Source organism: Panthera tigris, chromosome B1, assembly GCF_018350195.1.
Source record: "Panthera tigris isolate Pti1 chromosome B1, P.tigris_Pti1_mat1.1, whole genome shotgun sequence".
Classification (NCBI taxonomy): domain Eukaryota; kingdom Metazoa; phylum Chordata; class Mammalia; order Carnivora; family Felidae; genus Panthera; species Panthera tigris.
In genome coordinates, this window is record NC_056663.1 from 43143116 (window position 1) to 43160751 (window position 17636).

Genomic DNA, 17636 nt, shown 5'->3' on the forward strand with positions numbered 1-17636 from the left:
CTGATCCTTTCTTCTCTTTATCTCTTTCATAGTTTTTTGGTTTTCTTTAGTGATACACCTGAATACCTTATTCTATTTTTTGCAGAATTTCTATTACTGTTTTTTTTTATTTGTGGTTACTACAAGGTTTATATATAACAACTTCTACATATAGCAGTCTATATTCAATTGATGGTAGCTTAATTTTGATCTCATTCATTACTCCTCTCCCTTTCACACTTCAGATATTAGGCATCATATTTTATATCTTTTTATGAAAACCTTGGCTACTTTTTACAGAAACATATTTTTACCTTTATATTTTTTTATATTTTTTATATTTTTTACTTTTCATATTCTCACTTATGGTCTTTGCACTCAAAGGGCCCCCTTTAATATCTCTTGTAGAGCTAGTTTAGTAGTTATGAAATCCTTTAGTTTTTCTTTGTCGGAGAAACTCTTTATCTCTTCTTCTATTCTGAATGATAGCCTTGCTAGGTAGAACATCTTGGATACAGATTTTTCCCTCAGCACTCTGAACACATCATGCCAGTCCCTATGGCCTACAAAAATTTCTGCTGAAATTAACCTCATAGCCTTGTGGGGTTTCCATTATATGTAAATGTTTTCTTTTCACTTACAACCTTTAAAATTCTTTATCACTATTTTTTTTCCCATTTTAATTACTATGTGCCTTGGTGTGGGCCTCTTTGAGTTGAATTTGTTGGAGGATTTCTGTGCCTCCTGAATTTGGATCTCTATCTCTCTCCCCAGATTTGGGAAGTTTTCAACTATTTTTTTATCAAATACATTTTCAGCCCCCCATTCCCTCTCCTCCCCTCTGGGATCCCTAATGTGAATGTGATTATGCTTAATGGAGTCACTGAGTTCTCTAATTATATTTTCATAATGCAGTATTTGTCTCTCCCTTGTTCAGTTTGATTGCTTTCCATTACTCTATCCTCCAGATCACTGATACATTCCTCTGCTTCCTGTAGCCTACTATTTATTACATCTATTATATTTTTAATTTCATTCATTCAGTTATTCATCTCTGATATGTTATTTTGTATCTATTTGTCAAGAGTCTTGCTGATGTCCTCCATTTTTTTCTCAAGTCAAGTGAGTACCATTACTTTAAATTCTCCATCAGGCATATTATTTATCTCTGTTTCCCTTCTTGTGGCCTACTATTTAATTCATCCACTGCTTTTCAAAAATTTTTTTCACATTTATTTATTGTTGAGAGACAGAGACAGAGCATGAACAGAGGAGGGACAGAGAGAGGGGAAGACACAAAATCCGAAGCAGTCTTCAGGCTCTGAGCTGTCAGCAAAGAGCCTGATACTGGGCCCAAACCCATGAACCACGAGATCATGACCTAAACCAAGGTTGGACACTTAACTGACTGAGCCACCCAGGTGCCCCTCCATTGCTTTTTAAATTTCATTTATTGAGTTCTTCATCTCTGATATGTTATTTTTATGTCTTTGTCCAGAGTCACACTGATGTCATCCACTTTTTTTGGAAGCCCAGTGAGTATCTTTACAATCATTAAATTCTCTATCAGGCATATTACTTCTTTTTGTTTCAATTAAGTCCCCTGCTGTGATTTTGTCATGTTCTTTCATTTGAGACAAATTCCTCTATTTTTGTCTCTCTGTTTCTGTGTGTTAGGAAAGTCACCTACATCCTCTGCTCTTGAAAGTAGTGGCTTTATGAAGAGGTCCTGTAGTGTCCTGTAGTGCAGTGTCCTTGGTTCACCAGAACTTGGCACTTCAGAGGAGTCTCCTATATGTGTTGCTTGTGTCCTGCTATGGTGTCTGAGTACCTTTTCCCTTCAGTCTAGACTTCTGCACTGATTATATCCCTGTTGTGGGAGCATGTTAGTGGTTGCAGCCAGGGTCTGGCATGTGGTTGCTGAGGTGACCACAGTCATGTGGTGGCTAAGCACGGTGTGAGGCCATGAGCACAGAGGTTGGGCATGGAGCAAGGTGGTAGCTCAATAAGTCACTCACAGCGTTAGCAAAATTTGTGCTGAGTGGTAGTCTTAGGTTGGATCCCCCCAAAGCAGGGCAGTGGCCAGGGGCACAGCTCACGTTAGCAGCAGCAGACAGGGATGTGGTTTGGCGTCTCTCTTGAGTGGATGGAGGTCCCCAAAGGCCATTTCTACAGAATTGTAGGATATCTTGGAATCTGAGATTGTGATACCTCCATCTTTGTTCTTTCTCAAGATCACTTTGACTATTCAGGGTCTTTGATGGTTCTATACAAATTTTAGTGTTATTTGTTCTAGTTCTGTGAAAAATGCTGTTTGTATTTTAATAGGGATTGCACTGAATCTGTAGATTGCTTTAAGTAATATGGACATTTTAGCAATATTAATTCTTCCAATACATAATCATGGAATATCTTTTCATTTGTTTGTGTCATCTTCAATTTCTTTTATCAACGTTTTTCAGTTTTCAGAGTACAGATCCTTTACCACATCCAACATAATACTCAATGTTGAAAAACAGAGATTTTCTTCTAAGATCAGACACAAGACAAGAATGTCCACTCTTACTACTTTTTTCAGCATAGTACTAGAAGTCCTAGCCACAGCAATCACACAAGAAAAAGAAAAAAGAGGTATCCATATTGGTAAAGAAGTTGAACTGTCTCTATTTGCAGATAACATAATACTAGACACAAAACATTCTAAAGACTCCCCTAAAAAACTACTAGAAGTAATAAATTAATTCATTAAAGTTGCAGGATACAAAATTAATACCCAGAAACCAGTAGTGTCTCTATACACTAATAACAAAACCACAAAGTAGCAGAAGCAAAAATTAGAGAACAATGCCATTTATAAATGCACCAAAAAGAATAAAATACCTCAGAATAAACTTAACAAAAGAGGTGAAGGACCTATAAACTGAAAACTATAACATATAGAATGTTTTGAGTGTTATGCTGTAAGAGAAGCTGTAATCGGGGATCTTTCTTTCAAAACAGTAGATAAATATATCAAGTGCATTTATAAAATAGTAATTTATTCTTGATCTCTTGTACTACTTGGATTATCACATAATATTTTATACAAAATTAGATATAATGTTATAATTACACTAACTGCAACATTAGTGTATTATTAAAGTATATCAGACCTTTATCACTATATAACAAGTTTAAATTTACAGGAGTCAGATGATATTTTTTTTATTTTATGTTTCAATATTAACTAAAGTGTGTTATGCTTCACAATTTAAATATTTTATTGAAAAACTGTCAATAGTATTTAGTGCAGCTAGAGGATTGAATGGAAACTAAATATTAATGCAGGCAGGGGGAGCAAAAATCAATGACATGACAGGAAATTCCAAGGCTAGTATCAAAGAGAAAGCCTACAGTAGAGAGCAAATTTTCACAATACCCAAATCTAGACTAAATACCTGGCTTAGAAATTGACTCTTAAGGACTTATGCTTTAGGAACAGAATGCCATTATGGGACTGGAAGCCAGAACTTTATAAAACAGGTAGCCAAGGTATATCATTGAGAAATTTGAGAATCAAAAGGATGTTTTCTTTTCTCCTAGTTGTCCAAACCATTTTTAAATGTCTCCTCAATATTTAATATCTTACTGAAGTGGTTCTCTATTTCTGGAATAAAATACAGAAGCATATTCATTTTCATATACTCATTTTGGTTGGTAATCCTGATTATTTTGTAAGTATTTTCCAAAATATAAGTCAGTCATTCAAAGTAACATTAATTGGAGGAATCAACAACTTTCATGACTTAATTCTATTTCTATATGCCTGCAAAGGATACTGGGAATTAAAATTTTTTTTAAGTATCCAATTTACAATAACATTCAAAACATTAAATGTTTAGGGTTAACTTTAAGAATTAAAGATACCTAAATAAATGGAACAATATACCATGATCATGGTTTGAAATAATAACATTATGAATAACTCACTTCTCTACAAATTCATCTATAGATTTTTAAAAATCCCAGTCAAAATTGAAGCAGAATTAGGATTTTTTTCTTTAGGGGATGTGAGTAGAAATAGAAAAGTTGATTCTAAATTTTACATAGAAATGCAAAGACCTAAAATCACCAAATCTATCTTGATTAAAGAAGTACAAAATATGAAGACACATTTTACCTGATTTTATGAGTTAGGGTAAGGAGAGCTGTTATTGGTATAAGGCTAGATATATGAAACAATGGAACACAAAGTATGTGATGAACTGTTTTTCAATACAGGTGCCAAGAAAAATATAGCTATTCAACAAATGGTCCTGGAACAATTGGATATACATATAGAAAAAATACATCCTGATCCTTAACTTACAAACATTTCTCAAAAACGGATCATAGATATACATATAAAAGCTAAAATCAATAAACTTCTAGAACACTTACGAGAAAGCTTCACAACCATGGGATAGATAGGACTCAAGTAGGATAACACATAAAAGAAAAAAAAAAAGGTAAACTGAACTTCACCCAATTAAAAATTTGACTTTTTGAAAGATATCTTTAAGAAAATACAAAACCAAGCCACATACTGGGAGAAAATCTGGAAAAAGACTTGCATATAGTTTATATTAAGAATTTCTAGGGGTGCCTGGGTGGCTCAGTTGCCTAAGCATCCAACTTTGGCTCAGGTTATGATCTCCTGGTTTGTGAGTTCAAGCCCTACATCAGGCTCTGTGCTGACAGTTCAGAGCCTAGAACCTGCTTCAGATTCTGTGTCTCCCTCTCTCTGCCCCTCTCTCACTCTCTCTTTCTCTTTCTTAAAATTAAGTAAACATTATTTAAAAAAAAGAATTTCTTTAACTACATAATAAAAAAGCAAATAACCTTATAAATATGTACAAAATGTTTGAACAGACACTTTAAAAAGGAGGCATATGAAAGTCCCGTAATCATATGAAACACTGTCCAGTATAATTATTCATAGAGGAAACATAAATTAAAAACACAATGAGATACCAGCACAAATTCAAATGACTAAAATGAAAAAGACTGGCAATAACAAAAGTTGATGACAATAAGGAAAAATTACAACTCTCATACACAGATGGTTGGAATATAAAATATTACAACATTTGGGAAAGAAGTTTGACATGTTGTTAGAGATTTAATAGTTAATCAACTACCATGTAACTCAGAAATTCCACTCCTATATATTTATCCAAGAGAAATGAAAACATAAGTCCAAGCAAGATTTGGATATGAATATTTTAGGAGCTTTTTTTATAATAGTCCCAAACAAAAACAATCTAAATGTTCATTAATAATTTGATGGACAAACACTCCAAGGAATATCCATACAAAGAAATACTACTCTATAACAAATACAAATGAACTACAGATACATTCAATCATATGGATGAATATCAAAAATATATAAAGCAAATGTTCCAGAATCAAAAAAGATCCATAATCTATGGTTCATTCATATGAATTTCAATAGGGGACAAAAATAATGAGTTATGACAGAAATCAGAAATTTAGATTCTTATAGGATTTACTTAAGGAGGTATGGGAAACTATGGTAATGTAAATGTTCTATATCTTTTTTTCCACATCTAATTAAGTATATCATCACTCACTTCCAAAAAACATCAGCAAGTCAGAAGAAAAACAAATATAAATAAATATAATGAAGACCACCTAGACACATCACAAATCTTTTTGTTTAAAACCAAAGACAAGGTCAAAATGCCTTTCTAGGCACAAAGTTGATTCTATGGATCATTTGGGTAGGTATGGCAGACAGAAGCAGAATTGGGTACTGACATCTTTAGTGACAATGGGACAAATGGTTTTTGACTATCATGTTGAGACTCCTGATAAGTTCCATCAGTGGGGAATGATGGTCTTATAATACTAAAAAAAGAAAAAAAAATGTTATTATGGTTGTTTTTCACTCACCTACACTATCAAGAAAGTGAATCTACTTTCTTTCTGATGGTGGCCAGAGTTATAGATAGTAAAATTCATGGTGACTAAGAGCAGTTAATCACTCCAACATTTACTGAGTTATGTTCTGACAATGCAAGAGAAAGGAAAGAAATTAGATATACTTGGGCAAAACCTGATAAAATCATTAAAGCTACCTCATCCAATTACAATATTAGAGATCTATGCTAGTTTTGCTAGATTTGAAGGCTAGGAAGTCATTGTCACTCAAGAACTAACCTCATTCTCGGGGCACCTGGGTGGCTCAGTCAGTTAAGTGTCCGATTTCGGCTCAGGTCATGATCTCATGGTATATGAGTTCAAGCCCCACATAGGGCTCTGTCCTGACAGCTCAGAGCCTGAAGCCTGCTTCAGATTCTATGTCTCCCTCTCTCCCTCTCTGCCCCTCCCCTGCTCATGCTCTGTCTTTCTTTGTCTCTCAACAATAAATAAATCTTAAAAAAAAATAATAAAAAAAAAGAACTAACCTCATTCTCTAAGTACAGTTGGTCAATGACCACTCTGGCTAATGGCATGCACATGAAGAATGGGAATGTGAAAACCTCTTGGGGCTTATTGCAGTAGGTCTTTACAGCCATAATAAAACTGGCTTATCCATAATGAATCTCCATTCTCCAATAAATACCTTGAAATCCAGTGGGTCAAGCTACCTCTTCCCTTAGGTGCACTGTGACTCTGTCCTAGATTTTTAAAAAAGACTAAGAGTGCTCAGATGATGAAACAGTCACCCAAATCAGTTCACTTAAAACCATTCTAGTGCAACCAGCCTATCAGAGACAACTCATTTTCCTCTTGTGTCTAGGAATAGTCTCTGGAAACTATTCATGAACTGGGCAATAAGGTCTCCAGAATGGATGCATTGGCAAAGTCCAAACAAAATTCCATGCAAGTCAAGGGCCAGAAGATAAATAAATCAACCAATAATTGAAGTCTGAGCCATAGGTTCATGTAGATCTGGATATTAAGCCAGAGGGAATCTAATGAGAACATTAATAGTCTGCCCTTGGGAGAAATTCTCACTACTGACCTAAAGAAGACCCATGGTACTTAAATACTTGGGCCATGACAATGGACTATTCCTGGCCACTCTTGTGCTTTACTGTGGACAAGTAAAAGGAAGACAAGAGGGCCTCAATTCCCTATCCGACATAATGCATTTGGGTTAGCATTGACCCAACACCTTTGGCACCTTCCTTCAAAAATAAACAGAGCAAGGATATAGGGTTTCATCCAAATAGAATGAAAGCTATATATGTTGGTTAAGGTGTGGCAGTGAACTGATGATAGTTGGCCTGCCCTTTCTTCTCTCCTGAGCATTGCAGCACAGTCCATTATGGTACGAGAAATGGATACATGCACTCCAATGATTTCACTCACATGTCGAACTTAAAAAATAAAGTAGATAAACATAGAGGGGAAAGAAGAAAGAGGCAAATCCATTAACAGACTCTTAACTATAGAGTACAAACTAAGGATTGCTGGAGGGGAGGAGGGTGGGGGATGGGTTAAATGGGTGATGACTATTAAGGTGGGCACTTGTGATGACTCCTGGGCCTTATATGTAAGTGACGAATCATTACATTCTACTACTGAAGCATGTTAACTAATGGGAGTTTACATAAAAATTTGGAGAGGAAAAAAAAAACAATTTCACACACTTTTAAAAATATATTACCATAGACTTACGAAATTTTAGAATTATTACTTTATTTTTCTAATAAAAGAAAACACATTTGACCAGATAAATTAATAGACATATACAGAGCATTCCATCCAAAAGCAGCAAGAATACACATTTTTCTCAAGTGCACATGGAACATTCTCCATTTTAGATCATGTGTTGGCCACAAAAGAAGTCTCAGTACTTTTAAGAAGACTAAAATCATATCAAACATCTTTTCTGACAAAGGTATGAAACAAGAGATCAATTACAAAAAGAAAACTAGAAAAATTAAAAATTCAGTATATGGTGGTAAAATAGTGAATAACAAATAAGTCAATAAAGAATTTTTTTAAAATTCAAAATATACCTTGAGATGAATGAAATTTAAATGCAACATAAAAAAAAAGTCTATGGGATGCAGTAAAAGCATTTCCAAGTGGAAAGTACATAGCAATATAGGCCTACCTCAAAAAACAAAAAAATTTTAAACAATTTAATTTTATACCTATAGGAACTAGAAGAAGAAGAACAAAGTTAGTAGAAAAAAGAAAATAACAAAAATCAGATGTTAATAAATTAAATGGAGACTGAAATCCCAATCTAAAAGATCAATGAAACCAGGAGTCAATTCTTTTAAAAGATTAAAAATATTGACCAAGTTTTAGCTAGACTCACCAAGAAACAGAAAAAGAAGTTTCATAATAAAATCAGAAATGAAAGAGGAGAGGTTACAACTGATACCATGAAGTACAAAGGTTCATAAGAGACTACTATGAAAAATTATATGCCCATAATTGAACAACTTAGTAGAAATGGATAATTTCCTAGAAATACATATACCAAAACTGAATCATTAAAAAACAGAAAATATGAATAGATTGACTACTAGTAAGGAGATAGGGTCAGTAATCAAAAAACTCCAAAGAATCATACGACCAAGTCCAGTTGGCTTCACTGGTGAATTCTTCCAAATGTTCACAAAAAATTTAACTAAATGTTACCCTCCTAAACTCTTCCTGAAAACTGAAGAGGAGTGATCACTTTCAAACTTAGTTGATAAGGCCTGAGTGCAAATTATTCAGATGCTTTTTAAGTATATATCCATTACACACTTTGTTCATCTTTCATGCATATATTTCATGTGTATTATATATCACAATTATATATCACATAAATATTTATCATTAAAGTGGGCAGAGAACTTCCTTTAAAGAGAACTAAAAAATACTAATGTGTATTTTAAGAAAGAGAATATAATTTAAATAAAATTCTTCACAGTGAAACTTTGACATGCAAAAAACCCTAACAACCAAAAGAAATGATAGGTAAAATAAAGCAAATATTTTCAGAATAAAAGTTATAAGGAATTTTCCAATGTAAAGCACAGAGGTGACAGAAATGCAATATTTATAAAAATGTTATGTAAGTTAATTGGGTTGTAAATTGTAAACCCCATTATTTTGAAAGTGGCCTAGATATGGTTAAAACTTAAATATGTATGGCAAAAATGCAAGAATAATCAGTAAAGGAAAATAAAAAGTATATATCCACTAAATTGCTTAAATAGAGGAAGAAAGAAAAACAAAACACACAGATCAAGAGAAATGAACAAAAATTTAATTAAAAAACAAATGTGGCAAAATGAACATAAAAATATGGAAATTTGGGGCAACTAAAGTTATAAAAAATATGCAGTACGGAGGACTGTAAGGAGTCATAACACCTAAATGTAATGAGGTATACTAGAGAAGATCCTGGCACATAAAGAGGCTATTCAGTATAAAGAAAAGAAACCTGGGGATGCCTAGGTGACTCAGTTGGTCAAGCATCTGACTTGATTTTGGCTCAGGTCATGATCTCATGGTTCGTGAGTTTGAGTCAGGCTCCATACTGACAGGTGCAGAGCCTGCTTAGGATCTCTCTCTCCTTCTCTCTCTTCCCCTCCCTCTATAAATAAATAAATAAACCAACAAACAAACTTGAACAAAAAAAAGAAAGAAATCTGAATAAATTATAGACTTTAGTTAATTAAAAATATGCAAAAATTAATCACAAAAATGTTTAAGAGGATAATCTGATAAATAAAAGACAGATTGGATAATAAATTAAAACCCAATGTAGATCTTGAACTTAACAGTACAGGAAAAGTAAATGAGAATACAGAAATATCATAGAAATGCTAATTAAGGGAAGCTAGTGTGTGCATAGATATATAGATATGTCAGACTAAATAGACTTTAAAACAGAAAGCAACACTGGAATAAAGAGATTCAGTATTTGAAAATAAAAGTTAAATTTCCAGGAAGATATAACAATCTCCACCATAATTCTCTACCATATCAAAAAGCTTCAAAACACAGAAAGCATAAATTGAATAGCCTATAGTAAGAATTAGGCAAATCCAACTGCATAGTTGAAAACATAAATATTACCTCTCAAGTGCCAAGAGTTCAGGTAAATAAAATTCATACAGAAGATTTGAAGCAATCACTTAAAAATTATGATGTAATCAAGTTATATAGAATTTAGTTTCTAACAATTCAAGAGTTTACATTTTCTCAACCAAATATGGGACATTCCAAAAATCAACATGCAATATAAAGACAGGCGTAATAAAATGCAGATTCACTATCTTACCAAGAACTGAAGAAAAAAAAAAAAAAAGGTAATGGCAAATACTTAAATATAACAGTAACAAACCAAGGATTATCAACCCAATTCTGTGAAGTTAAGTTAAAATAAATAAAGTTACCCCAGATGCAAGGACAGAAATCAGGAGATGAGGAGGTAAACAACAACATACATGTAAGAACTTAATGAACCAATACAATCACTCTGGAGGAATTCAGGACATGATTGAGGTAATGATTATAGTATAGATGTTAATAATGTTTATGATACAGAAAGGTGGGTATTGCTATTAATGGTTACATAATAAAGAAAATCTACCTCTTTAATCCATGCTACACTTACCCCTCACTTAAACTCTTCAAATGCTTCAAATTCAGGATGTCAGTTATCAAAAGCCCCATACCTCCGTATCTTAGATGTTTAATAAAATGGTTCAGCATTTCAGAGAAAGTCCTCCTATATCACATCTATATTTATAAAACTACATGAGAAACACAAAAACAAATATTTAGATAAATTATTAATGTTTGTCACTAACCTCTGGAAGACCACAATCACACTGTTCTGGTGGTTCCACAATTTTATTACCACAAATTGCAGTTCTTCCTTGGCGAACCACTTCTGAAACTGTTTTATTCTGAAGACATTCAAATTCAGGCTGCGAAACCTTGTGCTTAAATTCATCCATGCTGCAACTGCTAAAATACTTTACACCATGGGAATGTCTAAAAATAAATCATATTCCTCAGATAAATGGAATAAAATCAGTATCAAAGTAACACTCTATGAATTACTGAAAAGTACTATAAATTCTGTAATATTTCACTTACCAAAGAGCCAAGAAGGAAGGAAGAGTGTTTTTATTGTTAATACAAGTTATAAATAACAGCAATAAGTTTACTTCTATGGTAATTCAATATAATAGAACATGTAGAGGAAGTTAAGGTGACATGAGTTAGAATATATTAAAACACAAACAATGCTTGCCACACAAAAATCTTTCTTTACATGTCCTATCATTACTTTCATTATGATTTCCAACATCACAATTATAATCATTATTACAAGCACTAATTACAAGAAAATTAAACATAATAGAAAATTTATGTAGAAAACTTTAGAAATATAATTGAAAATATTAGTGAAAAATCACAAGCATTTCTACTTTGATAAAAATTGATCAATTAAAATATCTCAACATTGATTACAAAAAATGTATAAACCCTATATTCTTTTTATTTTGTTACCTATTTTAATATTTCTGTGCTTCTATATGTAATATATAATGATTTTTTATTTGATTTTGTAACAATCTAAAATATAGAGAAATGACACAAAAATCATCCAAAAGAATAAATTTTTTCCTGGGACAATGAGGAATAAGTTGTCAAACACAATCCTAGTAACTCTAAATATTTTAATGTACAATTCTTACATAGATATTAATTCTAAAACCTTTCAAAATCAGGAAATAATTATGCATTACTAATATCTAATCTTCAGATGTCATCCAAATTTACCCTTCATCAAAATATTGGCACTTTATAGCAAAAAGATCCAGTTGAGAGTCAATAATTACATGTATTTTTTTTCAGTTTTTTAAAATTTAAAATTTAAATTCCAGTCAGTTAACATGTAGGGTATTATTGGTTTCTGATATAGAATTTAATGATTCATCACTTACATGCAACACCCAGTGCTCATCACAAGTGCCCTCCATAATACCTATCACCCATTTAGCCCAACCTCCCATTCAACAACCCTCAGTTTGTTCTCTATAGTCTCTATAGTTAAGAGACTTTCTTTGCTTTGTCTCTTTTTTCTCCATGTTCATCTGTTTTATTTCTCAAATTCCACATGAAGGAAATCATATGGAATTTGTCTTTCTCTGACTGACTTATTTTGCTTAGCATTATACTCTCGAGGTCCATCCATATCATTGTAAATGGAAAGATCTCATTCTTTTCTCACATATTTATCCATTCATCAATCAATGGATATTTGATTTTCATAATTTGTCTAGAATGCTGCTAGAAACATCAGGGTATGCATGTATCCCTTGAAATCAGTCTTGTGAACCAGTATGTGATCTTAGAGAATGTTCCATGTGCACTCGAGAAGAATGTGTATTCTGCTACTTCTGGACGAAAAGTTCTGAATTTATCTGTCAAGTCCATCTAGGCCAGTGTATCATTCAGGGCCATTGTTTCTTTATTCATTTCCTGCCTAGATGATCTGTCCATTGTTGTAAGTGGAATGTTAACATCACCTGCAATTATTGTATTCTTATCAATAAGATTGCTTATGTTTGTGATTGATGTATATATTTGGGTGCTTTCAAATTAGGTGCATGAACATTTATAATTGTTATCTCTTCTTGATGGATAGACCCTGTAATTGTGATATAATGCCCGTCTTCATCTCTTGTTACAACCTTTAGTTTAAAATCCAGTTTGTCTGATATTAGTATGGCTATTCCAGATTTCTTTTGACTTCCAGCAGCATGATAGATGGTTCTCCATCCCCTTACTTTCAATCTGAAGGTATCCTCAGGTCTAAAATGGGTCTCTTGTAGACAGCATATAGATGGATCTTGTATTTTTTTTAATCCATTTTTTTTATCCATTCTGATACCCTATGTGTCTTGATTGGAGCATTTATACCTTTTACATCAGAGTATTTAGTCCATTATTATTGAAAGATATGGATTTAGTGTCATTGTGTTATCTGTAGGTTTCATGCTTGTGATGGTATCTCTGGACCTTTGTAGTCTTTGCAGCATTCCACTCACAGAGTCCCCCTTAGGATCTCTTGCAGGGCTAGTTTAGTGGCCATGAACTCCTTCAGTTTTTGTTTGTCTTGGAAAGCCTTTATCTCTCCTTCTATTCTGAATGACAGCCTTGCTGGATAAAGGATTCTTGGCTGCATATTTTTCCTATTCAGTACATTGAATATTTTATGCCACTATCTTGTGGCCTGCCAAGTTTCAGTGGAAAGTTCTACTACTAACTTTATGTGTCTACCCTTTTAGGTTAAGGCCTGTTTATTTCTAGCTGCTTTCAGAATCCTTTGTCTTTGTATTTTGCCAGTTTCACTATAATACGTCATGGAGAAGACCTATTCCTGTTATGTCTGAAGGGAGTTCTCTATGTCTCCTGGATTTGGATGTCTGCTTCCTTCCCCAGATTGGGGAAGTGCTCAGCTATAATTTGTTCAAGTAAACCTTCTGCCCCTTTCTCTCTCTTCTTTTTCTGGAACTCCTATAATATGGATATTATTACCCTTCATTGAATCATTTAGTTCTCTAATTCTCCCCTCATGGTATGGTACTTTTTATCTCTCTTTTTCTCAGCTTCATCATTTTCCATAATTTTGTCTTCTATTTCACTTATTCTCACCTCTGCCTCTTCCAACCTCACTGTCACTGAATCTAGTTTATTCTGCACCTCATTTACAACATTTCTTAATTCGTCATGACTATTTTTCAGTTTCTTGATCTCTGCAGCAATAGATTCTCTGCTAACTTCTATGCTTTTTTCAAGCCCAGTGATTAAACTTATGACTATTATTCTAAATGCTTGATCATATATATTGCTTATATCTGTTTAGAGCAATTCTTTAGCTGTCATTTCTTCTTGGAATTTCTTTTGAGAATTCTTCTGTTTTATCATTTTGGCTAGTTTTCTTTCCCTAATATGTTTTAATAGCTTGTTATGTGTCCTGAACTGGCAAGCACTATGATATTAAAGAGGGGTCATACATCGTCCAAGACCTGGCCCATCAGGAGGTATTTTTGCAGTGTGTCACATGCTGTCTGTTGTTGTGACTCTGGTTGCCATATCTCCCTACTTGTAGTGGTGGTTTGAACCCTCCATCAGGTGTGCTTTGATTTGTTCATTGAAGTAACCTCGGGAAAAACAATTTTTTTAAAAAAAGGGGGTGATGGTGGTGGTGGTGGAAGAAGCCTTATCGCATACAAAGAGAGAAATGACTGGGGCGGGGAAAAATAAAATAAAATAAAATAAAATTGACCAGGCAGAGAAACTATACGGTTTAATCTAGAGAGAGAGGAAAATAAAGAATAAGGAGATACAGAACAGGTGTAAACAGAACATATTAAATATGTCTGCTTAAACAAACCAGAATAACCAGACTAGAGAAGGGAAATATAAGAGGAAGAAAAGGAAGAAGAAGAAGAAGAAGAAGAAGAAGAAGAAGAAGAAGAAGAAGAAGAAATATATAGAATTGACCAAGAATTAAATTAAAAAATGCAAAACCCTGGGTGCCTCAGAACCAGTGGCTGCACTGGTCCGGAAGAGGGCTGTCTGATTGGTCAGCATCAATCCCGCTCCAATAGATAGCTAGTTACCATGTGCGGAGGGGTGTGGTTTGGTGTAGGCATCCTGCCTCCACTGTGGGCCCCTTGGTACCCTGAAGCCCCACCTTTTTGGTGATGAGGAAAAAAATGGTGACACCGTCCCCTGAGGTGTCCCCCCTCCCAGACCTGGTGTTCAGGCTGTCCTCACAGTGCTGCATAGGTGAGAGCAGTTTGCTTCCCCCTGCCCCGCTCCACAGTCTCCCACGCCTACTAGGCACTTGACTGGAATTAAAACCCTGACGTCTTAAAAGATCTTGCTCTGCACACCCAGGTTCTGGGGAAGTGCCCTGCCTATAATGGGCCTCTGGCTGGCGGGCGCAGGCAGGGTCCTTTGTCCTTAGAATGGCTATATACCTTACTCCCCCAGCACTCCAGGGAGGGGATTGCTTTCTCCCACTGCGGACTGCGCCTCTGAGCTAGTTACCAAGCCCGGGGCTAGCTCCCCTCCTCCCAGGCGCATGAACAGGGCAGCCAGTCCCAGTCCCGAGAAAGCCCTGCAGTTAGAAATTGGACCTTTCTCCGTTTTTTTCCGATCTCCAGTCCATGGTTTTTCTCTTGTCCAAATACAATCCTACACTTCCACACCCTCTCTTTCTCTTCCTTTTGTCTCTCCATAAAAGAGGATCCCTCCTCCCTGTGCCTACACCACCTGTTATATCTCTCCCAGTTCACAATCATGCACCTATAGCCTGCCAAGTTGTCCCCGTGGGCCCCTGGAGATGTCTCTGTGACTCTGAAGCCTGGACTCTTGGAATTCCAAGTCCGCTGGCCTCAACACTACTGTGTTTGAGGGAAGAAGGAACTTCAGATCCCCTACTTCTCCACCATGTTGACCACTCTTCTTTTTTATCCAAATCAGTCTTTTGGATCCTACGGGTAAATACCCAGTAGTACAATTGCTGGATCACATGGTAGTTCTATTTTTAATTTTTGAGGAAGGTCCATACTGTTTTCCGGAGTGGCTGCACCAGTTTTCAGTCCCACCAACAGTGGGACTTTCTCCTCATCCTTACTAATACCTGTTGTTTCCTGGGTTGTTAACGTCAGCCATTCTGACTGGTGTGAGGTGGTATCTCGTTGTAGTTTTGATTTGCATTTCCCAGATGATTCTTTTCTTGTGTCTGTTAGCCATCTTATGTCTTCTTTGGAAAAAGATCTATTCATGACTTCTTCCCATTGTTTAACTGGATTATTTGCTTTTTGGGTGTTGAGTTTAATAAGTTCTTTATAGATTTTGGATACTAACTCTTCATCAGATATGTCATTTGCAAATATCTTCTCTCATTCCAAACATTGTCTTTTACTTTTATTGAGTGCTCCTTCCCTGTGCAGAAGATTTTTATCTGGATGAAGTCCTAATATTTCATTTTTGCTTTTGTTCCCCTTGTCTCAGGAGACACATCTAATAAGAAGTTGCTACAGCTGATGTCAAAGAGGTTGCTGCCTGTGTTGCCCTCTAGGATTCTGATGGTTTCCTGTCTAACGTTTAGGCCCCTTATCCATTTTGAATTTATTTTTGTGTATGGTGTAAGAAAGTGGTACAGTTTCATTCTTCTGCATATTGCTGTCCAGTTTTCCCAACACCATTTGTTGAAGAGACTATCTGTTTTCCATTGGATATTCTTTCATGCTTTATCAAAAATTAGTTGACCATTAATTTTGGGTCCATTGCTGGGTTTTCTATTCTGTTCTCCTGATCTCTGATTCTTTTTCTGTACCAGTACCATACTGTCTTAATCACTACAGGAGTGTAACATAACTTGAAGTCCAAAATTGTGATAGTTCCAGCTCTGCTTTTCTTCTTCAAGATTCTTGTCTATTTGGGGTCTTTTGAGGTTCCATACAAATTTCAGGATTGTTTGTTCTAGCTCTGTGAAAAATGCTGTTGGTATTTTGATAGGGATTGAATTAAAATTGTAGATTGCTATGGGTAATATAAACATATTAACAATATTTGTTCTTTCAATCCATGAGCATGGAGTGATCTTCCATTTCCTTGTGTCATCTTCAATTTCTTTCATCGGTGTTTTACAAAAGTTTTCAGAGTACAGATCTTTTCCCTCTTTGGTTAAGTTTATTCTAAGTTATCTTAGGATTTTTGGTGCAGTTGTAAATGGGATCGATTGCTTGATTTCTCTTCCTGCTACTTTATTATTGGTGTATAGAAATGCAACAGATTTCTCTATGTTGATTTTGTATCCTGCCACTTATTCAATTCATTTATCAGTTCTGGCAATTTTTGGTGGAGTCTTTTTTGTTTTCCATATAGATTATCATGCCATCTGTAAATAGTGAAAGTTGGACTTCTTCCTTGCCTTTTATTATGTTTTGTTGTCTGATTGCTGAGGCTAAGACTTCCAGTACTATGTTAAATAACAATGGTAAGAGTGAACATCCCCATCTTGTTCCTGACCTTACAGGAAAAGCTCTCAGGTTTCCCTTAATGAGGATATTAGCAATGGGTTTTTCATATATGGTCAAATGTTTCTTATCCTATCTTTTATTAATATGGTGTATCATGCTGACTGATTTGCAAGTATGAACCACCCTTGTAGCCCAGGAATAAATCGCACTTGATCATGGTGAATGATTCTTTTAATGTACTATCATTCAGTTTGCTAGTACCTTATGAGAATTTTTTTTATCCATTTCATTTCAATATTGGCCTGTAAATCTCCTTTATACTGGAGTCTTTTGTCGGGTTTTTGATTCAAGTTAATGCTGGCCTGCTGAAATGAGTTTGTAAATTTTCCTTTGTTTTTTATATCTTGGAATGGTTTGAGAGAGTAGGTATTAATCTTCTTTAGATGTCTGATAGAATTTACCTGTGAAGCCATCTGGCCCCGGACTTTTGTTTGTCCTGAGATTTTTGAATACTGATTCCATTTCTTTGCTGCTAATCAGTTCAAGTTTTCTATTTCTTCCTGTTTCAGTTGTAGTTTATATGTTTCTAAAAGTTTATACATTTCTTCCAGGTTGTCCAATTTGTTGGCATATAAT

The 17636-nt window shown here is 34.7% G+C and overlaps 1 protein-coding gene across 2 annotated transcripts in view; it reads right to left on the bottom strand.

Moving 5' to 3' along the window:
• Nucleotides 1–17636, bottom strand: part of LOC102960701 (A disintegrin and metallopeptidase domain 3-like) — a 124200-nt gene that overhangs the window by 41738 nt on the left and 64826 nt on the right. For both annotated transcript variants that reach the window (XM_042983406.1, XM_042983405.1), the window contains exon 12: nt 10797–10983. In XM_042983406.1, the coding sequence (XP_042839340.1) occupies nt 10797–10983 (187 nt within the window). The remainder of the gene's footprint in view (nt 1–10796; nt 10984–17636) is intronic.